General features: G+C 36.1%; 4 protein-coding genes across 5 annotated transcripts; 1 reads left to right on the plus strand and 3 right to left on the minus strand.

Annotated features, from left to right (window-relative positions):
- Window positions 1-2,703: 2,703 nt before the first annotated feature.
- Window positions 2,704-6,363, plus strand: LOC147297500 (galactan beta-1,4-galactosyltransferase GALS3-like). Of its 2 annotated transcripts, XR_015119915.1 has the most exons (3): window positions 2,704-4,025; window positions 5,445-5,947; window positions 6,089-6,363. XR_015119915.1 is itself a non-coding variant. In XM_086229552.1 (2 exons), exons 1-2 carry the CDS (start codon window positions 2,839-2,841, stop codon window positions 5,788-5,790), a joined length of 1,533 nt encoding a protein of 510 aa, XP_086085678.1. In that variant the 5' UTR covers window positions 2,704-2,838; the 3' UTR covers window positions 5,791-6,363. The 2 variants fall into 2 exon arrangements, 1 of the variants encoding a protein (XP_086085678.1); XM_086229552.1 differs by having other exon boundaries at window positions 5,445-6,363.
- A 3,279-nt stretch (window positions 6,364-9,642) lies between these two features.
- Window positions 9,643-11,358, minus strand: LOC147297501 (uncharacterized). Its single transcript, XM_086229556.1, has one exon. The coding sequence runs from the start codon at window positions 10,953-10,955 to the stop codon at window positions 9,924-9,926; it is 1,032 nt and encodes a 343-aa protein (XP_086085682.1). The 5' UTR covers window positions 10,956-11,358; the 3' UTR covers window positions 9,643-9,923.
- Window positions 11,359-11,506: 148 nt separating this feature from the next.
- On the minus strand, window positions 11,507-14,640 carry CEST (death domain associated protein). Its single transcript, XM_086229557.1, has 6 exons — window positions 14,142-14,640; window positions 14,017-14,061; window positions 13,802-13,915; window positions 13,376-13,456; window positions 12,282-12,452; window positions 11,507-11,722 (listed from the first exon to the last, which is right to left on the minus strand). Exons 1-6 carry the CDS (start codon window positions 14,484-14,486, stop codon window positions 11,633-11,635), a joined length of 846 nt encoding a protein of 281 aa, XP_086085683.1. The 5' UTR covers window positions 14,487-14,640; the 3' UTR covers window positions 11,507-11,632.
- Window positions 14,641-22,882: 8,242 nt separating this feature from the next.
- On the minus strand, window positions 22,883-24,124 carry PUP4 (purine permease 4). The gene has a single exon (XM_086235244.1). The coding sequence runs from the start codon at window positions 24,122-24,124 to the stop codon at window positions 22,883-22,885; it is 1,242 nt and encodes a 413-aa protein (XP_086091370.1).
- Between the last annotated feature and the right edge of the window lie 69 nt (window positions 24,125-24,193).

The following is a 24,193-nucleotide window of genomic DNA, read 5'->3' on the forward strand; positions in this document are numbered from 1 at the left end:
AACTAACCATGAAAATATTTTTTAATTTAAAATAAACAAATTAAAAATATAAAATTCAATGAGGATATTATGGGTAAAATAAAATATTTATTGTTGCTGTGATTCACTGCAGCTTTCAAAAGCACCTAGAAACCTGCTTTCTGTTTTTGTTGTGGAGAGTTGAGAATTGTGGGGAAAAGTAGTTTTTAATTTTTTTACCAAACACCAAAACTGCTGTATGTGATTGAGAATTGTCATCCACAGCAACTTTTGGGTCTTCCACCGCAATCCCAAACGGGGCCTAGGTGTCCCTTAAAAGGAAAGCAAACATGGCGACAAACCAACCTCAAAGACTATCCAAGCCAAATCATTCACTTTCTAATTAAGCAAAATACAAAATAAAGGACTAAAAGAATAAAAATAAAATAAAACAAACAATTTGATGTCCTTAAAGTACTAATTTTCATCGAAATTTGGCAATATGAGAAGAATGCGTAACCTGTTTTAACTGCTAATATACTACATTATATATGTTCACAAGTCTATTTTTCTAACATTGTTCAATTTTATATTGGAATTGGTGACTTGTGTTTATTTGGTTGCAGATTCATTTTCTTAGTTATGTTTTCTTTACTAACCAACGATTAATATTCTTATGTTTTTTTTTATATAATAAAGCATATTATTGCATTAAAACAGTCAAAAAGGCAGAAAAAATACAAAATATGAGCCAAAATGCTTACAAGAAAACAAAAACCTACAAAAGTGGAGCAGAAAAGCCCACAGAAATTTCAAGATCTCATAACATTGGCATCGAGCAGATATTATAGCCATCAAACAGAGCCAGAGAGGCACCGTAGGAATTAGCGAACTAGTCGCGTTTGGGTTCACGATCCTACCAACATCTCTAAGTTGAGACTGACAATCGAACAAAGTGGCAGATGTGGCAATAGTAACTGGTGGAAATATGACTAGTACCGGCGAAAATAGTGACTCTTTAACACCTTATGATGAGTGCTAGAGAAAACCTGAAAGCATTAAAACACAAAACAAACCAAATCTAAAAAACTTTCATGAAGAGAGGTGGATAAACTCTCGCAAAAAGAGGTGGAAACACTCTTACTTATTGGGATGAGAGTATCCCAAATGACAAAAATAAAAACACAAAAAAAGAAAAGGAAAAACAAATGAGAGAGGGGCGAGGGGAGGAGTAGTCTCTGAGAACACAAGGGCCGCCCCTCTCCCATGGAGAGGTTGAGGAGAGGAGAGAGTTTTTATTCTTACCTTAAATTTAGCATTCTCTAATATTTGTCTTTCAAATGATTTACAGGAAAAATGAACTTATAATTAAATTGTTTATTAAAGCAAGTGATGAACAAAATAGGATTGTGTAAAAATATTCAAGTAATGCTGTCGCTATTAAAAAAAAATTAAAATTCTTGGACTTGTTTGTATTTTAATTTTATTTATCTAAATACTGATAAATCATAGTATGTGAAATTTAGAAAATATAATTATCAACAAAGGAGACAATATTATAGTTAAATAAAAATGGAAACGTTACCGACGATTCTTACAAAAAAGCAAAACAAAAAAAATTAGTTTTTGGCTACTTTAATTAAATGACAAAACTAAAAAATAAGCTCTACAGATCAGTGATGCAAACGTGTGCATCCTTTATCGATCCTCGTGGAAGCTTATGCCACGTGTTAGGCCGCGGTGGATGGGTAACTGAAAATATTCATTTAAATTGATAAATAAATATAATAATTAAGAAAAGTTTGTTCGCACCGGTTGATGTTGTTTATCTGCGAGACAGGCCACGGCCCATAAGAAGTAGAGGTGGCCTTTTGACAGCGTCGATATACTTATTTAAGAGGAAAGTCCTCCACGTGTCACTTCCTTTGTACCATCTCACAATTCTTTGCACGTATGCCCCTACTGTATTTTGTTTCTTTGCTATTTACCCCTTCCATATTTCATGGACAATTTCTATGGCCCTTATAAGTTGATATTCTTAATTTTGGACTTGTGGTTCAATGGTTAAAACTCAAAAATCTTCTACGTACTTTTGTTTAATAAGTGTACGCATGCTGAATACTAAAAATACAAACGGTGAATAATAAAGGTATATATGGTAAATGTGGTATATATTGAAAGTCACTAAATTTGTATGTGCCATTATTTTATTCGTTAACAATAAAGAAAATGAAAAATAAATCAATTTGAGTAAATGAACAATATTACATCATGTGAATAAGATACTCAAATTTGGTAACAAATAGTCAGCATTACATTTTACATTTTACATTTTTTTACACGTTTGTAAGATGTAACTTCTTACAAAGGGTGAAAATTCTGTATTTTAGTAGTTGTATAACATATGATGGCATGTAATAGTTTATGAAATGAGAGATGAAAATTAATTAAGAAGAAAGAAAGAGGCGATAAATTAATTTTTATGGGTAAAAAAATAAATTTAAACAATAAATAAAGGATCATTAAATTTAAATCGAGATGATTTCAATAATTCAAATTCAAAAATAATTTAAAAGTTGTTATGTTTTATTAAATAGATGATTAGATTGGTTCAAAAAGTGATTATATGCAATACAATGTCTATGTGAGAAAACATTTCCGAAAATAAATTAAGAAAAGGCATAAATACATTCCCACTTTATAGTAAGAAAGAAATGTATATATAAAAGTGAAAAAAGAGAGAGCAAACGACACACAACACTGACAAACAGCTGCGAAGAAAGAAAATCTTTCCTCGCCTTTCCCTTATCTTCGTCTTCTCCCCCTTTTCTTCAGCGGTCTCTGTAAACCTTTCATCTTCTCTCTTTCTACACCCATTCAATGGCGAAAGAGAAGGAGAAGAAGCTGTTTGTGGGTGTTGTATTTAACTACGCAGCAGAGCTCAAGCTGTTGTTGACAACTCTGTTGATCCTCTGCTCTTTAGCCACTCTCCTTCAGTTCATTCCCTCACGCTTCACCATCTCCACCTCCGATATCCGCTTCTGCATCTCCCGGGTCCTCACCCCGGCCCAAGCCCAAAACCAGGCCCAACCCCCGGCCCAGGAAGACGCTGCAGAGCCTGCAGTACTCTCACCACCACCATCTTCCCTCCTCCCTCCCCCGCCGCCTCCGCCGCCCTCCGATAAGGTCCTCAGCAACGGCATCCTAAAGCGATCCTTCAACACTTACGGTGCGGCCGCCTACAGCTTCATCACCATGGCCGCTTACAGAGGAGGACTCACCACCTTCGCCATTGTGGGTTTGGCTTCGAAGCCTCTTCACCTCTACTCCAGCCCCAAATACCAATGCCAATGGGTTCCTAACCTCAATTCCTCCGAACCTATCTCCGCCGTTGGATACAAGATGCTCCCTGACTGGGGCTACGGCCGCGTCTACACCGTCGTGGTCGTTAACTGCACTTTCTCTCAACCCATCAATGCAGATAACTCCGGCGGGAAGTTGGTCCTTCTGGCCTCCACTTCCGGCGGCGGTGACCGGGACTTGAACGTCACCGACAGGATTGAGGCTTTAACCGAAGCCCCAGGAAGCTTGAATGCTGATTTGTTCTCTTCAAAGCCTAAGTATGATTATTTGTATTGTGGGTCATCTTTGTATGGCAATTTGAGTCCTCAGAGAATGAGGGAGTGGATTGCTTACCATGTGAGGCTGTTTGGGCCGAGATCTCACTTTGTGATTCACGATGCTGGTGGGATTCATGAGGAGGTCTTGGAGGTGTTGAAGCCATGGATGGAGTTGGGCTATGTTACTTTGCAGGACATCAGAGAGCAGGAGAGGTTTGATGGGTACTATCACAACCAGTTCATGGTGGTGAATGACTGTTTGCATAGGTATAAGTTTATGGCCAAGTGGATGTTCTTCTTTGATGTGGATGAGTATATTTATATGCCCCCCAAGAGCACCATTAAGTCGGTGCTGGATTCGCTTGCCGAGTACACCCAGTTCACCATTGAACAGATGCCCATGAGCAATAAGCTCTGCCTCCTCGAAGATTATGGCAAAACTTACAGGTACATACTTCATAATTCGTACACTCCAAAGATTCTGTGTTAATGCTTTTTTGGAAATGGTTATGCCAAAATTTCGAGTTTTATCTGTTTGGATTTAGCCACAGTAAGTGTTGCATAGATTCTTACCCATAATGCCTGAATTTTAGTGGGGAAATCTTCACTCAAAATCAGTGATTTTGACATGTGTGCTTTCTTCATTACTGCTAAGGATTGACACTTGGATTGATCAAACTGGTCTTAAAATGAAACCAAATTGATTGAGAGTCTCTGATAATTTCTGCATTTGGTCCAATCCACCTTTCCATGTCAATTTCACAATTTCATTCCATTCTGATTTAATTGGTGAAACATTGGATTCCTAGCATAAATAAGATTGCATGAGATTCACCTTAGCTGTACATTGGATACAAAATCCTGTTGTATGCAGCAACATTATGGGGTTTTTGTAATTACTTTTGACTCATTATTTCTTGCGGTGGTTGAGTCTTTTGGAACGTTTTACATTGATGACATCAATGTAATATGTTATTTGATGTTGAATATGTTATTTGAGCAATTGATGAATTTTTTTGGCACATTCCTCTGCTTTTGTTGAAGATTCTTCCGCTTCTTTTATTAGGGCAGGTGGTAGTGCGGGGGGCTTGAACTTTAACTTTATTCTAAAGTAATTGTTTGTTATCCATGATTAGGACCCTATTATTCTTTAATAGTATTTTACTCATCTATGTGCCAGTGTCTCTTGATGTTGTGAAGCATCAGAACCAGTCTTCAATAATTAATGTTCTTTTCTTCTATAAGATACATGAATAGTCTCAATGATCAAAATGATATTAATTGTTGTAATGGAAATTCTTGGTGCAGTGATTTAGACTTGAATGGTTAAATCTGCTAGATGTAATTTTTGTACTTATGAATTTTCAAAGGTATCTTTATATTAGTATAGAATTGGAACATCCTTCAGTTGCCACTTGCCAGTGCTCCTTTCCTTCTACAAGATTTTTAAATATTGAGGTTGTTTATGGAAATGAAAGATTGGTCAGTTGTGAAATGAATTAGAGGAAAGACAGAAATTTTGTAAGTGGCTGATTATTTAAGTGAGATTAAGACGGATGCTGATGTTGACCAAAGAAAAATAAAATAAAATATTGTGAGATTAGGACTGATTTGTTGGGACATGTGAAAGCATGGGTTTTATGTTATAATCATATTTGAGACATTGCCAAAACCAATAGAAAGACTAACAAGAAGTTGCTTCCAAATAAACAAATGAATTTTTGGGAATTGATTGATTGCATTTGATTAGGCTCTACAATTATCAATTTTATCAGTTGCTGCTATAGAAGCATATTCTGTGTTTAGATGCACATAGTCATCTGTTCACATGCTGATGTGTTTTTCATGTCTGTGATGATGGTACAGGAAATGGGGGTTTGAGAAGCTTGTGTACAAAGATGTGAAGAGAGGAATAAGAAGGGACCGAAAATACGCGGTGCAACCGCGTAATGTGTTTGCCACAGGGGTGCACATGTCACAAAACGTAGCCGGCAAGACAACGCACAAGACAGAGCGAAGGATCAAATACTTCCATTACCATGGAACCATTGCAGATAGGCGTGAGCCCTGTAAAAAGATGTTGAATGTGACAGAAATCATCCTTGACAAAGTCCCTTATGTTATAGACACAACCCTGAGAGATGTTGCCGGCTCTGTGAAGAGGTTTGAGCTCAAAATGATTGGTGCCAGGTTACAAAAGACTAGGCAATGAGAGGACACCAATTTTTCCCACTTTCTTGCATTGCTTTTTTCTTTTCTTTCTCTTCTTTTGGCTTTTGGTATATTAATGTTTTATACTTTTATTTACAGTCAGTAGAAGAGAAATTCTTTGGGGGGTTCTTCCTTTGTATGATAGTTTTTCAGTAAAGGTATAGATACAGGTGGTATATGAAATTATGAACTTTTCTTTCAGAGAAATATTAGAGGTGTTGCCATTTTTTTAGTATTTCTTAATTTGTATTCTGATTCTTTATTAGTTTTATAATAATAAACGGTGACTGAATGATCAGATCGGTGGACTGCTCCCTTGGATTGTCGGTATATAGGGACCACCAGCACTTGCACCGATTGAAGGTGGCTTTGGTGGCAAATGTGCTTTATAGCTTCCTTTTGCTTTATTTGCTACCTCACTTTTTTATTTTTGTCCTATTGTATTTACTATTCATGCTTGCTTTTCTCTCTCTTTCTTTTCTTCATAAAAACTATATACCCTTGAACTTTTATAATATTTACAGAATAAACCTTAGGGCTTTTTACATTTCCAAGCATTACATTTTTTGAGGTATCCCAGGTTCTTTTTTTTTTTTTTGGCCACTACGAGGTATCCAAGGTTAAAGCATCATATATACAAAATATTAGATAATATATAGCTGCACTTTTGATAAAACAATGATAAGCTTTATGCGGTCCTCAAAGAATGTCTTCAAATTGGATAATATATGGTGTTTGTTTGACGATCGACATGGACAATGTGATAATGTTAACTTTGGAAATTTGGAATAGTTGAAAAATCACAAAGGGTTAGTTAGCTAGCTTTATCCATGAGGAAGTCAAAAAGAGCTGGTGGGTGAACATGGATGAGGCTCTTTTATGTCTCATCCTTTAATTAAACATGTGGAGGAAAAAAAGGAAAACATGAATCCATATTCAGTGGTTGGGTAAAAAACTGTCCTAATTCTAGAGGAGTCCTGACCCTAGTCTTTTTAGACCTTCCTTTATGTTTGGTTAATTAGTTTACATGTAAATCACCTAAAGCCTAAAAGGGACATATATCAACCACAAAGATGGTTGCTGTTGAATGGGTTTGGGTAATAATGTTACAGTTACACCTCCATTATTGAGGGTTTTTTTTGGTCTACTCCATTATTGAGTTTAGAACTGAATTAATTGGGTAAAATATGAATGAACAAGGACAATGACAGAAAGGAATGGTTGAAAAAGGAGTTGATAGATGGTCCAAAGTGGTCATTGGCTTTGAAGAACAAATGGAAATAGGTAAGGCAATGACCTGTGGAAGTGGAACCAACAGAGAGTGCCAATTGAAGACCTTTCCATCTATGTTATGAAGAATTAATGCACATAAATATGAGTCCAAGAATGTATGAGAATGTGCCAGATTTAATGTAACTAAACAATTATAATTGGAGTGGGTGGGTTGGTGGTCCCACTGACCAATGCTTGCACACCTTTGCAAAGTTTTTATTTATGTTGATCAGTAATATTAACTCATTATTTTATGAAAATTATTTAATACTGTACCATAGTCTGGTGGAGAACAAATGAACATTGATGTCTTCTTGGTGAGACAACAGAGTTACTGCTATAATTATATGAGGCAGCTGCTTCTGCATCACTCATCACTCATAGTCATCACCCTTAACCCAATTCTTTGCAGATTCTCTGGGATTAACATTATTTTTTTATGTTAATTAATTATGTTTTAGTTTAGTAATCATACTCTGTAGTTTGTACCACCGCTACTCTCTCCCATAATTAATTCATTGTTGACTTGATTCCCTCCTTAAATGATGGTCAAGGATTCCTTTAATTATATTCGGTATGAAGAAATTGATATGTAGATGGACACATTATTTAGTGAATAAAATTAAAGATTTTAGTGTTATTAAAGTTAATTTTGCCGGTGATTATTTGGTATTTGTTAAGGGAGATATTATTGACAAATGACAACAAACAAATAATAGAGGTGATTCAGTGAACAGTAACTGTGAAAAGAAACTGGCGGTGGAGGTTGTAGGCTTGTAGCTATAGCCTATAGGACAGTTTGTATGGGACTGACCTATAAATATAATATAAAGAAAATAAATATAATATAAAGAAATTATATCATAATATAATATTCAACAAAAAAAAGAACAAAAATAACAAGGTGGTGTTAGTGGTGAATGGTCAGAGCTGGAGGCCGTGTGAGGCTGTGAGCTACTGTTAAAGGAAAAGTTGTATATTCATTAATTAATTAACATTGCATTTTTATTTTATAAATTATATTTATATATATTATCTTTTTGTGAGTGAAAATAAGAAGAATATGGACAAATTTTGTTGTTTTTTGCCAATTGCATGCGTTTTATAATTTTATTCAATAATTTGGTGTCGGCAATAATATGAGGTCCTCCATGCCGATCGGTGGAAGTCTGTATTGTGTGCCAGCTGGCACTAGAGTGGCACCCTCGCTTTCTTCAACTTTTATGTTGTATTATTAATTATTAGTATTGTTATGTAACAACTTTTCAAATAAATAAAAAAATCCATTGAATAGATTAACAGATGTTGTGATTGTGATTTAGGTGAATAAATGGCACCTCAATTAATAATGAAAATTTACTCGTTTTCCCTTTCATGATGATATGACCTTTTGCCCAATATACTATTCTCTGTCTTCTTCACCTTGGTTTCTAAATACAGGTAATATATGTTTTTTTTACAAAATATCAATTTGATCCTCATAGTTTGAGTGTTTTTTAAATTAGATCCATATAATTTTAACTTTTCTCAATCAAGTCCTACTAGTAAAGTTTTGTCTATAATTAAAGACAAAATAAAAAATTTATCAATTATGTCCATAATTTTGTAGGCATAACTTTGCACGCCTCACTTTTATGTGTTATCTTTGTTTAACTAATTGACAGATTTTTTAATTTGTAATACAGAAATTTAATCCAAAAAAAAACCCAAAATATAAAGACTAAATTGGTATTTTTTTCCATTGTAACTGACTCTACTTAATGTTTGTAATTTGTAGAGGATGATTGGAGTTGGAGAATCTCATGAAAATGCACGGGTGTTGGCTAATTTGGCTACGGTCCTCAATTTTTTTTTTTTTTTTCTATATATATATATAATATATCTAAGTTAAGTATAATGAATTGTAGTGGTCCAGAATGGTGGGGGCACACATCACATGAAGACATCAATGTGGAACAGGAATTCAAATGCTTTGCCATTTGCTTTCCGTTTTTTGTTAGCCTGTCAAGTTTCAACTGCAATCCCAATCCATGCATGGATCATGGATGGCCATGCTTTCAGCACCAGCATTTGACACATGGAATTTACCAACTCTACTATTTCAAATCTATTTTATTAGAATGCAACCATGACCATGTGGCTACTTAGCTACCCAAGTTAGCAGTCTCACTTGCATACGTTACTAGCTACACATAATTCAAGCTTGGCCAAATTAACATAATTGAATCTTGGTGCAATATAAAGGAAAGAGGGTCCATTCTACAACACTCCAAATCTTTCTATTTGGCTGGTATTGATGATCTACATGATTTTTACACTATTGATGTGGTACACATTGATGTAACTTTGAATGATTATATTGGAAGAGTGCGACAACCCAACCATTGCCTTTCCAAGTGTTTGGATGCAATGCAATATGAAATTTCTTTAACATATTTGAATGATATATGAACAAAAGTCCCTAATAGGCTTTCAATTAATAAACAAGTCGGATTAGTGTTTAGTAAAAAGATAGAGCTAAAATTAACTTGTATTCCACACAAACTCAAAAAAACCATGTTAAGATATGGAATGGGTCGGGGCAACCTTGTCTTGTCGGTTGCCAAAGGGCTCAAGCCTAGGCCTTGGGCAGCTCGTGGGCCAGAAAATGTGTTTAGTGACCCAATCTTTGGGCAGCTTGGACCGATTCTTCGGATTTAGTTGAGTGAACCGACCCAACCCAATTTAATGCCAACCTGGCCTGAGCACGATGTTGTATTGTAATATATAACTAGAATAACTAACAAAATAGGGTCTCCAGTTATGCATTATTTTATCACAACATGGCAATACATTCATCTAACACCAAAAAAAGCGTAGTAGTCATGCACTCTGTGCTTCTAAGAAAGCATTGAACTCCTCCCTAGCTTTGCGCAAGCGAGGTGTAATGCAAGAAGCTGGTGAGGCAGGGTACGATGTAGGAGACGATGTAGAAAAACGAACATGGCGCGATGATGATTCGTGTGATTTCCTGGCTGCTGATGTTCTGCTCGACCCGTTCTTCAGAACCCCTTTTCGATCTTTGTCAAAGACAAAAGCTGTGGTAACTGGTGAATGTGCATCATTAGCACAACGTATTAACTCCAGTGGGAGATCAAAGTAATGACTGCTCATGGAGTCTCCATCTTCATGGTCATTGATCACAGCTGAAGAAGCCCAAGACCCGCATTCGAATTTCTCCAAGGAAACTGTCCTGGATATGACATTTCGATTTCGCATTTCAACTTCTTCCTTTCTTGGTCTCACTTGCTTTGCCTTGCTGAAGCCTGGCAGGAACAAACACAGGGCTCCACATTTGAACCCATCATCACTTGGGTCCATGTTGTTGTTTTTAAGAGCAGCTTTGTTGGGCTCAATTTTGGAGAAGCTGCTGCTGTAATGGCTGGTGCCGTTTTCAATGGCATTTGGTTTAACCAGCGAAAGATCAAAGTCATCTGAAGGGGCACATGACCTTCCTTCACCACATGACTTGCTCCTTCGATAGTGAATTTCTTGTTGCAGAGACAGAGCCTTGTATGATGCAGAGTGCTGCAGGTGGGTCAGATCCTCAAATTGCTGGGGAGATGCTTGGCTTTCATTTCTCCATTTCTTCTTCAGCAGTGATGAGCCAAATCGCGGTGATGAGGTTGCTGAATTTGGGAGACTGCAGCTTAAGAACTTGGGTTTTGCAGGAGGCAGTAGGGGTGGTAGCTGGTCCAGTCCATGCGTATTTGGAGCAGTAACAACAGGCTCCACTGGATTAGCACTAGCTTCTCTATTATATGATTCTTTCAATGATATTGGATCTACAGAAATCTGCTTTTCTATGCAGTTGTTTGCAGTAGGAAGCATTTCACCTGAAACTGGATTTGCCATGGTAGAGAAGAGCAGGAATCCTGAAGATGAAGTCTGGTATTGGAATACTTAAAAAGGAGGGAAGAGAGAGTTATGGTTAGACGTGTGCAGCACATCCCCCACAATCCACATCTAGTAGTGATATCCATGTTCTTCTCTCTTTGTCCCATATAAACAAGGGACATCAGAATTTAATATTGTCTCTAGAAGAAGTTAACCACAGGTCCATACAATAACTCTCTATTTAATTCTTTAATTTTTATGGAAGAGAGTTGACCTGTTAAATACTGGGGTTGTCAACTCTACTCAATATTGAGCTCTTGAATATCACACGAGCCAATGCCCATACTAGGATAGGAAAAAAATAATAATAAATAAGCTCTGATGTGCTTGCAACAACAGTACATCACCATATAAGATTCATAACCATTTATGATTAATACCTGCAAGCATGCAGGAATATGCATGAAAATAAAGCAAATAAAATTGATGGCAGTCCACCTTCATGTAATAGATCCAAGGGGCAATGGTTAGCCAAACCCCACCAGGCCCTCAATAACATACAAAACAGATCACAGAAACATTGACATTAACCATTATCATTAGCATACAAAATCATGTGGAGATCGATAACACTATTCAATATATTGCAAGATACGGATATTTATACATGAAAATGTGAAAGTGAGACAAGATTTCTACTGGAGTGAATTGTAAAATAAAATTAATACCACTGATACACCAATAATGATTGGGAAAGCCGTGACCAAGTACAGTGCTCCATAACCCTGCAAAAAATAAACTGCGTCTTAAGAACCCAAGGATTAGCTAAACCAGAAAATGTTCACAATTTTAAATTATGAGTACTTTTACAAGGCTCACATATATGTGAAAATCAACATTCATATTGCACAAGGCAGTTTAACAAGTACCCTTGAGCTGTGTGCTGTCTTTGTATGAACCAAATCAAGTGAAGGTTTCAAAATAATTTAGTTCCATAATGAAAAATATTACAAATTCTAAACATTAATTACTTGTACAATGGTAATATGCTTTTCCTCTTACTTTTCTGTTGAAATGAAATAATGAATGATAAGTTTAAATTGAAAAAAAAAAAATGATCATATTAGTGTAGTATCACTAAATTGAAAAAGGACAATGCTTGGGTCTTCAAGGACAATGATAAGTTTAAAAAAATTATCACTATTAGTGTAGTATCAAAACATAATTAGCAGTACATATCTAATAGTGTGACAGCCTGTATGTACTATTCCCATTTCTTCCTAATCTGACAATTGCAAGAACATAAGAACATCAATTTATCATAAGAAAGCCAAGGAAACAAACCACAGCTGCAGGCACGTCTGACTCATCACTAACATCAGCATCGTCAATCTCAGCAGCTGTATCCCAGTCGATCTGCAGTCTCTTAGCAGCCTCTTGAAGATCAATACCTGTGTCAGTGACTCTAGCATATAGGGATTTTCCAGGCTTTTTCTTTGCTGGTTTAATCTGAACCTGTACAATAAACAAAGCATGCAGGAACAAATGAGCAAATTGACACCTAGTGTCCGCTAGATAAACATGAACAAGCAGTGGCGGGTCATCTCATGAAAAGTTTCTCAGTGATATGTTGTTTGCCCCATGTAATGAGAGGTTCCCTAACAAACATACTGCTTAAGGACAAGATTTTGGGGTTGCAAAAATTCTGCAGGATAGTCTTGATTGAGTGAGTTCTAACATGGTGACTAAAATAAGAACATATAGTATATTCTTCATACAACCGTATTTTAATTAATATTTTTAACATTTTCATTGTCTTTTTTTCTTCCACAAGCCACCATCCAGTGGCAATTTTTAAGATATCGAGTTTGGAGTTTGGTTGAAAAAGGGTAGCCCAAGCAAAAGATTGTGATGGAGTTCTTTTTGAATCCAGACCTTGTATTCAACTATTCATAAGGAAACTAACATTAGTAAATGGGCAATCATGATTAATTCCCCCACTTCTTCTCTGATCTCTATACAAATTAAGCTCAATTATCAATTCCACATAAGGGGAAAATTCAAAAATTTCCCTATATGGATCAGAGTTCTCAACCATTTTTATTTTTAATATCAATGGCTAATTGCAAACAGCTCAACTATTAAGTCTTAAAGAGAGCCAACTGTATTACCATGATTTGGAGAGCAGTAACAGGTTGCTCCCCATTATGAGAGAATTATATGGATAGTAACAAGTCTTTCCTAGAGAAAAAAAGTGGAACATTTCCATGAATTAAGATAAACATGGAAAGCTACAACCTCAAAAAAAAAAAAACAAAAACAAAAATCGATAAATTTAAAGAAAGTGAAAATCATGTAAGATCATCTATCATTACAAATAAAAAAATAAAAATAAAATCTCTAAAATCAATCATTATTATACTCGAATTACAATATACCTCTAGATTAGGCCATTGAAGCATTTCCTCAGATAGCATTCGAAGAGCAACTTTATTTTTTGGGATTTTTCCTTCATTCACCTAAATCAAGACTCACAAATTAGGGTCACAAATAAGTAGAATTACTTTTTCCAATTTTCAAAACTTTACAGATGTCGACATAAAATCAACTTCCTCCCCTCGTATGATGGTTGAGAAGTATAGATATCAAAGCAAACAGTTGTAAGGGCATAAGACACAACTTATTCAAAATTTGGTCACTCCACAAATCATTTTATACTTTTGAAACCTACCTTCTTCATCATACTCAAGATGCCAAGGCTTTAATGAAATCATATTAATATTGTAATCCAGACAATCCACTTCAACTAAGCTATAGGAGTAGTGTTTTAGCAACTAGCAAGGGGTTTAAAAGGAGGGGCTTACTTCTTCAAGAACATTAGCCAATTCTTCCCTGGTAGGGGCATCAGGATCTTCGATGCCGAGGAGTCTCCTGCGCTCAACTTCTCGAAGGTCCTCAATTGCGACAGTGAGCTTAACCTACCATATAACATAGCATTAAAAAGTTGATTTAGATTGAGTCTTTGAGACAATGAAATGGTAAAGGAAATGAATTAAGGGGTTCATTGAATACATCATACCTCACTGAAAATCATGTCTCTGTTTTTGCGGAGAAGCTCCAACACCTATCAAGAACAAGAATGATTGAAAGGGTGAAGTGAAAACTGAAGAGAAACCCATCAAAGCATGAATGAAAGCAACAGACCCTTTTGATTTGGCCGACGTATTCGAGGTCTTGAGGGTCAGGGTCGGTTTCATCTTCTTCGTCATCATCCTGGTCTTGTTGGGTAGTTGAAGATGATGATGATGACGAAGATGAAACGTGCAGTCTCCTACCTTGTTTAGAAACGAGTAGGAGTGTGGTCCTTGTATCGGAGCGGCGGTGGTGGAGAGCAAGTTGAGGCGGTGAGTGGTGGCAGTGGCATTGGTTGAAGCACACAGCAGGGAGGGTTTGGACCCAACAAGAAGAAGAAGAAGAAGAAGATGAGGAGGAGGAAATGGGTGGTGAGAGTGGCGCCACTTGGAGCATTTGCATTTGCAAACCCATCATCACCCACTCTCACTCTAATGGCAGCTCAAATCCTTTCATATGCTTCGCAATTGAGCCGAAAGGTTGTGATTAAACTTCAACTTGCATACATACATGCACTGCCAAATTCTGTACTCAATCTCAATTTCTCACTCATTTACATTCACTTTTACTAATTATTGTTTTTATGGGTTTTATCTTCCATGTGATGTGAAGTGATACGATTTTAGCCTTTGGGGTGGTGTAATTTCATTTAAAGAAAAAGAAAAAGAAAAGAATAAAAGGCTTTTAGCCTTTGGAAAATCAAATTAGTTTTTGGACACCTGGTCCAACTATAGTCAGCCAAAGTTCAAAAGCCCAACTTCGCTTAGCCCAAACATAATACAGGTTTTTTTTTTTTTTTTCATTTTTTTTAAAAAGCCATTGTTAGGACTTGGGGCTTAGGCCTTCTAAAATAGTAAAATGTAATGAGCAACTTTTTATGGGAAGGTTATGGAAAATGGAAGTACCTAAACCCAGAAATGTTGTTTTGGATACAAAACCGAAAGAAAGAGTAACTAACAACCAATTTGGGCCTACCAAGGCCTAATTACTATGCTTGTGTCTGTGTGTATGGTTTAATTAATATATGCTTACTTGCCTATTTTGTGTGTAGGGTTGAATTTATATATGCTTACTTTTCTTACACATTCATCCCACCCTCATCCATGTTTGATTGTTTCCTTGTTCTTTTTCAATAATTTTGAATTGGGTAAAGGTTGGATGAGACGTTGGAGGAGAGATATGGCACTGTGAGGGCAAAAATACCCCTCAATTATAGGTCACGTGCGCAATACATAGGTATTTTAGGCAAACAAATATGTAACAAAAGTTATAAGACTGACTAAAGTGATACTTGATTTAGATCTTTTTCAATCAATAGCTATTCATGTACCCCTCAATTTTGGTTTTGGTCGTTTTTCACTATTCACTTACCTCCGCCATAATAGCTAGCTAGTTAATTTTGATTGATTTCACGGTGTCCACACCAACAAGCCATCTACACACTCTACACTGAACCACGTAATCGAGGTAGAGTCATCCATTGAGCACATTGACACAGTATATATGGCAATAAGTGCATGACGTGTTTGTAAAAATTACCAGCATAGGAGATGAGATAGTTTACCTATGCCAATTCGCACATGGCTTCCAGGAGCTGATGCCATTTTCATCACTCTACAAGACTGAGGTCTGCAGAATGTTCTTAAAGGCTTTGTTTGTCCATATGTCATGGATTTACTTTATCGTTTTTTTTTTGTAAGTGATTGTGTGTGATGCTGATGCTGATGCTGATGCAGTTAAATGTGTTTGACTGAGGAGAAGAGGCATGATGCTAATTCAGTAATTTACTTTACTATTTTGCTTTTGTTCACACAATTTACTCTCTTTTTGTAAGTGATTGTGTGACGGTGATACTGATGCAATCAAATGTGTTGGAAGGCTGAAGAGAAGAGGTCTGATGATTTAGTAATTTACGTTACTATTTTGTTTTTGTTTACGAAAATGCTTTATTGAGTCTCTTTTTTGTAAGTTGTTGTATGTGATAGGTAGTGATGCAGATAGAGCGAAAGGTCAAGACCAAGCTTCTGCATAAATTGGGAGGTAACTATAATACTGATATGGAGACCCCTGCCTCCTTGCACATGTAACCCAGGAGCTACGCTCTGCCCACCCTTCAACAATTTACTTTACTAAGTTGCTTTTGCTCACAAAAAATCAGTGAGGCCCCGAAGAGATCGGTGATCATCTTTGCCGGTGATCTCTTATGGTAATCTATACCAAATGAAAAAAAGATTAAGTTGGAGTAAGATTAAGAGTAATAAAAGCAGATTGACAAAAAACATTGACTAGAAACCTATTGGTGAGAGAGTTTTCGAAGTAAACCATGAAAGATGAGCTGGGGCAGAGCAGGGTGTACACCAGATTGGATGCTACGTAACAAACAAGCAGATAGGGATCAATCTGGCACCAACACTGTATAAAATTCCATTTGACATATTTAAGGTCTAACAATAACTAGTGATTGATAAGCAGAATGCATCATTCCTCAGTCTTTTGAATGCTATTTGAAACTAATCACTGTCCAATGAAGAGAATGAATTCAAGTATCGAAATGCAAAACGTAAATCTAGCATTTATTTTTTTTCCTTTTTCTACTATTGTGTTTTCTGAGAAACCAGACACAGAAGCTTGCTTATCCTTTCAAACAATATATTTGGGTTTCCAGGCTTCCAGCAGCTCTAAAGTGCTCCAAAAGTCAATTTATTCTTTCCCGGAAAGGTAACTTTATTGTTTGTTATTTCACAATGGTTCCATGTTCCACTTTGCAACACCTAAAAACAAAGGATTTAAAAACAAAATATCAAGAAAAACAAAAGTATCCAAAAGAACTAATTCTAAACAAACAGACACTAGTATATATAGGTGACAAATAAATCACATAGAAAAGAAAAATTCCCCATTTGGCTACTGAGAAAATGAGAGAAATTGATTATACACTCTCAAGTCTCAGCTCAAGAAAGAATCTCAAAATTAATTGTACACTCTCAAGTCTAGGCAACCAATTTAACTGAGCAAAGATAGAGAGCAAAATAGAAAAAGGAAGAGTAGTAACTTACAAGTCAAATGAAAGATGGAAATTAATTGATTAAGTTGAAAACTAGCTTAGCTGCCTTGGGTTGTATATAAATAGAGAGGGAGGGACAGATTCACATGCTATGTACACTAGCTAGCTGAATGCATGCAGTGTGATAGCAACGTACACTTTGTTGTTTTCCATAAAATTACACATAAGCCATTCTGATTGAGTCGAAGTTTTACTCCAAGAAGAGTAGAAGACCATGCCATAACTCGCAAGCATGCTCTCTCTCTCTCTCTCTCTCTCTCTCTCTCTCCATCGGGCAACCTTGTCCAGTCTGTTGGGCTGAAGCGAAGGCCTTGGGCAGCTTGTGGGTCAGAATGTCCGTGGGCTAATCTTCCAAGTGGAAAGATTAAGCAATTTAAACCAACCCAACCCAATTCAAAGCTTGTCGGGTTTGTGGGCTCATGAATTGCCCATGCTGCATATAGATGCCACACACATCACATTTTACATATGGGAAAAGTACAAGATTGCTCAATGTAGTGTCCAATGCCTTGTTGGGTCCTAACCTACATTGAGCCTTAGTCTGTATTGGGCCTCAGTTAATATTTGTGCCATAATTCGGCCTAAAGTGTGTTGTTATCTATGTAGGATAATTGTGAAGGTAATAGTCCTCTCATCCATTATAATTAGGTTCCTCCAACTCTTTAATAAGGGACAAGCTCTTAATGATTGCTCTAAAGCTCTCATATGTTTTCTCTATTGTTCGTAGTGAAACCCTAAACACTATAAAGTGGATGTAACACGGATTCAATTGAATGATGGGTTTGCGAATTTTGTGCATGATGATCATATATATGCAGCATGCACTGAAGTCTGAAACTATGGAACAAATTCAAAAGAATTATTCCTAATAATTGCCACTATGCATGCACTAGTTTGGAATCAAAGTAAAAGCTTTTGACAAGAAAGAGTACAGCAGGCCAACTCCCCCATTCTTGTTTCCCCCAAATCTTAAAAATCTAAGAGAGAGAGAGAAGAGCTGCATGCATATATGGAACGCAGAATTAAGGTCTGACAAGGTAGCTAGGAATCGTCCTAGCTGGCACAAAATTGGCATTGCAGCATTTTAATTCTTGGCCATTGGATATGAGCCATTGGCTATGAGCCATTGGCTATAAGCCTATGACTATTGACACAAGCAGCGTACATAATGACCATGAGCTAGAGAAAGCAATTCATTCGATCTCTCTTGTCTTGGCCTTGGCCTTTCCCTTCGCCGGACGAATTGGATCCGATCCGCCTCATCAGCGCTGTACGTACTACAACTATGACTCGCTACTTTTCTTCCTTTTGTTTCTAAAATCTACCTTTATTTACATGATCGATTTCAATCTCTTTCACTTTGCACTTGCACCTGCTCTTATCTGTAAAATTTAAACCAGTTATCAACTATCATATATCTTTAAAAGCTCAAGTACAAAGTATCAAACTTTGTCGCTGCACAGATGGATGTTTCTTTGATTAATTGTAGTTTGGCCAATTCAATGCTTAGGTCCAAATTTCCCATGATATACTCTTAACCTAACTAGTGTACGTAAAATTCAACATTCGAATTTACACATGTCCTTTTTGGTAATTATGTGTATCAACAGTGGTGAATATAGTAATTTTACTTCGTGGGGTCAATGCGTGCATCTCAACACACCAACTTCCTTTGCTTGTTCAGTTCTATTGCCTCAGTATCTTTGAGGCCTTTCAACAAATATCTTGCTCTCACCTCACCTTTAAGGAAAATAACAAACCAAATAAAGAGTTATTCGACCATTTAGTGGGTGAACAAAATGTTGACTAAGAACAATTGCCTTTACCCGTCGTGTCTAAATTTACGATCACATATATGAAATAATCTAAGAATACATTCCAAAACTAAGATTTTATTTTTTCAATATGAAACAACACTTCACATTCTCACGCACAGTCGCACGTGTGGTGTCACTCAAGCCAAACATGTGGACAATTCATATTCATATTGAATAACGTAGAGCACGTATGGCCACTTAACCTGACACACGTGGATAAACATGTTTTAATATCATGAAAGAATCTAAGCATCCATCTCAAACTAATTGCCAATAGAAAAAGTAGACCAAAACCCTTATAAGCTACTATGTAAAATTATATTTTTTCAACGTGAGACAACACTTCACGTTCTCACAAAATTTACCTTAAAACTTAATTTGTATACAATAGAAGTAGTAGCTCATGGAGGTTTTCCTCCTAACCTATAACAAATAATGTAAAGACATATTCTACCAGAATGTAGAGCTTTAATTTCCTTCCTTATATTTGATTATATGTGTGAATATATATATATATATATATCTATCTCTCTATCTCTATCTCTATCTCTATCTCTATCTCGATCTCTCTCACACAATGAGTTGTGAGAAATAGAAAATGCAAAGACATAGATATCATGCAAGTTGCAACAAAGCAACATGCAATTAATCAGAGATATTCACATTTTGGACAAAGGGACAAATTTGCTTTCGTTGACCTTTTAATTATCATTGGCTTCTCGTACTTTAACGTTTTAACGTGTTTATTAATTAATCATCAAAAGTATACATATGGACGGACCACCCTGCCTGCCTCTCCATTCATGCTTCTTCTTCTTCCATATAACTATATAACTTATATAAAAGCAATTTGTTGGTTGGATTAAAGGAATAAAAAATAAAAAATACTATAAAGCAGAGGAGAGGTGTCTGCATTGTTTTGTTTAGTAAAATCAATCAATTTTTTATCCAAAAAAAAAAAAACAATCATTATTTTATATATAAATTAGACCAAGGGAATCAAAGTATCAAACTGTACAATATTCCATGACAAAATCTATCATATTAATTGATCAAAAATATGTATTTTCTGATATTTATTTCACATAATTATGAGTATTTTCTTTAACCGTTCTATACAAATGTGTATATGTGCAATAATGTTATTTTGTCAAACAGTTTAACATATAATATATTTATATTCTAGATCCTCACTATATATATTCACATTTAATCAAAAAGTCAACATAATTAACTATCCAAAATTACAGTGTAATACATTATACCAATTAAAGATCTACATTATTCATGAGTTCACTTTTTTTTTTTTGGCCAGGATCCACTTTAAAGCAATGATTAAAACAGGATTTAAGTCGGGCCAAAAAGAAAGAAAATAACAGGGTTAAAGATCTGATTAAATCATTAAACTATAAGGAAAAGGGATATCCACCTCTATCTCTATCTCTATCTCTCTGTCAATTTTCTTTTTCTAATATCTTCTATTTGTAGTCTTTTTCACTTTTATAATGACCCACCAGTCCACCACTTAACACTAAAAAAGGGATCTAAAAGCTATAAGGAACAAAAGACAGACAAATGATAGAGACTTGTTTAGCTAGTTTTCACTTAAAAGGAAATTAAAGTTAATTAATCAAACCCCATCTCATTGTCCAGCAATATCATTAACTAGTAGTTTTCTCTTGGTCAGAATTAACAAGCAGCTAGTAGTTTATAATGCATATATAGGACTGCTAATTAATCTAAACTTAATTTATTGTTAAATGCGTGTGAAAATTAAAATCCATTCATTTAAATCTTCCATCCAAAATGAATCCTTAATTAAATTTACAAGGCCTATTTCTTTGAAATGAAAAAAACAAGAAAGTGGTGATCGGGATTAATTAATTTGGTTGTAGATTGTAACATGATATACAGTACGTATAGACTGCTGACGCACTGGTTCCTCTTTACAAGAAAAGACAAAACTTTATTTTTATTTTTTAAACTAAAAACTAAAAAAGAAAGAAAGACTTTTGATGAATTTGTATAGTATTTATGTGTATATATATATATATATATAGAGAGAGAGAGAGAGAGAGAGAGAGAGAGAGAGAGAGAGAGAGAGAGAGAGAGAGAGAGAGATGAATTTAATTACCAGTAATGGACTAAACATTTTCTTTGGCGATTAGTGGAAGTCCCTGAAAGCCAAATCGTCCAACAAGAAATCTCTTTCGAAAGACATTTCAAAGACCCAACAGCCTGAGCAGCATGCAAAGATCGATTTTAAATTAAAAGAAAGTGAAAGACATTTCAATTTATAATTTAATCCCGCATGTTCTTGTAAAGAGTTGCACCATTTTTTGCCCTATATGGAGAAAAAAAAAAAAAAGCACCTCCCACTTTTACTTTTTTGTTTTTTGTTTTATTTCTTTGATATATTCATCCTTTATGAAACTAATTGAGCTTAGTATATATCCAATTACATTTCTTTTTGTGGCTACCATCTTTTAAATTTATATAAGTGGCTTAGATATGTTCAGATTTTGTACAATTTAAAATAAAAAAGGAACAAATGTACTCATATACACTTGCACTGTTTCGGAAAGGTGGGTGTGATCAACTTAGATAACTTTATCTAATTGAGGTATGCGAATGAGTAGTGAATCCCTGTATATAAATAAGTTAAATAACGTATACATCATATATGATGACGTGGGATTAGAAGAAGAAGAAGAACATAATGTGATAAATTGATAATGTCCTCATATATATGCACCATTAGTCGCTCTATTCATACTTAATTATGCTTTAATTAACGTTGGCCCTGCATATTGCTGGATGACTGATTCAGATTTTGGACACAACTATTTTATTTTTATATAAAACAATTAATGGGGGAAAACATGAAAAAGCAATGAATGTACAACCATCATCCTAACTTTGATTAATTATCTGAGATACTGTGGGACTTTTTTTTATTTCTTGATTTTGTCTTAATCGCTTTCCATTTTCTGAGAGTAGTGCGCTTTAAGACTTTTGTTACAGTTAATTGTAAAGGCAGCTAGCTCCGATAAGTACAACCAAATGGATAATAGAAAGTTCTAATTATAACGCACGAGTGTACACGATTAATTGTCGGGTTATTGATGTACGCAAGGAATTTATAATACATCTTATAAATTAATAATGTGAGTATAAATTATTTTCATTATTGATGTATATAAATTTGAAAAACAAATTAAGCAAATATGAAAGATTGTAGATTATGAATGATTGTTATTGTTTGTTGTAAGTGTGTTTCGAATTGAATTTCATCAATTAATTTGGGTGTCAATTATTGACTATTGACGTAAATGAGTCATGTACTTAGAGCATTTTCAATCATTTTTAAAAATTTAAATTTGAGAGAAAATAATATAAAACGCAGTTCTTATTATTTTTTAAAATCTCTCAAAATTTAATTTCAAATCAAGTTAAATGAATGAAATTCCTCAAACTTCTAATAATCTGATTTTATACTAAAAATTCACAAAAAAAAAATTAAGAACAATTTATACTTTAGAATTAGAGAGATTTTTCTTAAATCTAACTTCTTTTTTTCTAACTTATTTATGAAGGATTGTTGACTACTAAATGTATGTAAATCCTATAACGAATCTAACAAAACAATCCAACGTTTGAATGATTGTGAAATATTAATGTAGGAGTTGCCGACGGACTGGATGTACAATGTATATCTCTTCTCACACACATGATCCAAAGCAAATCCTGTAGTCTCATATGGATAAAAGATGAAGGTTAGTGGTGTTAAGTGTGAACTGATAAGACAAATTGACAATGATACCACATTATGATTTTAAGCATTGGCAATGATTTCAAACTTCGAAATTGTTTTCTTATCCATGTACTTGAAAAGCTTTAAAAACAAACAAACAAAACCCAAATTCTTTTTATCAAACACCACTATGATTTACAATGTGAAGCATCATAGTGCCGTCCTTGTCGTCCTCCTGGCCCTTTTCTTGGTCGTCCTCTTTCTTCTTCTTCGTGTTGATGTAAATCCCATACACATACGAACAGAACCCCCACCCGCACAACACGGTCGACACCGCCTTGACGCCCCCAAACTCGTCCCTGTACACCAAAACCCCACCCAAGACGTTCATCCCCAATAACGCCGTCATGCAAATCCCCCCCGTCAGCGACGACGTTAAAAACACCATCCCCGCCGTCCCCATAAAAGACAGCTGCCACGTGACGACGTTGCAGGCCACGGTGGCCCAGTACACCGTCTCCCCTTTGTCAAAAAGGTTGGCGCTCTCGGCCCTCATGTCGTGAAACGCACCGTTTAGTGACATACCGATGGTGGCGAAGAGCGTGGCGGCGGCCTCCATGACCAGCTGCATTTCGATGACCATGGCGTAGCAGTACACCTTCCTGTAGATCTTCTCCATCACCGGGAGGTAGAGGGCGAACAGCAACCCGGCGCCGATTGTAGAGAAGAAGCCTATAAAATACTTGCCACGTGTCAGCCCCTGAGGGTTGTCGTGGCTGGACCCCAGGGACAGGAGGACGGAGCTGAGCGTCAGGAGAATCACGCAGTTGAGATTGGAGAATGTGATTTTCTGTTTGACGATTAGGACGGAGAGGATGAGATTGAAGACCAACTGAGATGATAGGAGGAGTGATGAGGTGGAGACTGGGAGGTAGGAATTTCCCCATGAGAAGAGGAAGTTGTTCAGGCCCAACATGAGGCCGATGAAGACTGAGAGGCTCAGGATTTTGGGGGTGAACTGAGTAAAGGGTTTTCTCGGGGTGTGGTTGAGCAGGTAAGGGAGGTAGATCAAGGGGAGGAGGAGAGGGAATCCTCCACATTGGACCCAGGTGGAGACCCAGATGCTTGACCCTTTGTGGATGAAATAGTACTTTGAGAGTAGGCTTGAAGAGATTGAACCCACAAATAGGCACATGTAGTTCATCACTAGGAGGGGGATGGATTGCTTCTTGCTCATCATGCTCTTCTCCTCTCCCTCATCATCAAATTGGGTCCAGTTGTTCCTCATCAATTCTGATGTTGAATTCGTGCTCCTAGTGCTTTCTTGCTTGTGCTCCATGGCTATGATGTGGGTAGGAGGGTGTTGCTGGTCGTGGGATTTGGGAGACTTGTTGGGTGAGGCTTGGGCTAAGTTTTCCATTAATTGTGATTAGGAGGGGTAGAAATTGAGGAGATCAATCTTTCTCTAGTGAAAGTAAGGGATATATAG

Source organism: Dryas octopetala, chromosome 1, assembly GCF_963921425.1.
Source record: "Dryas octopetala chromosome 1, drDryOcto1.1, whole genome shotgun sequence".
In the NCBI taxonomy this organism is placed as follows: domain Eukaryota; kingdom Viridiplantae; phylum Streptophyta; class Magnoliopsida; order Rosales; family Rosaceae; genus Dryas; species Dryas octopetala.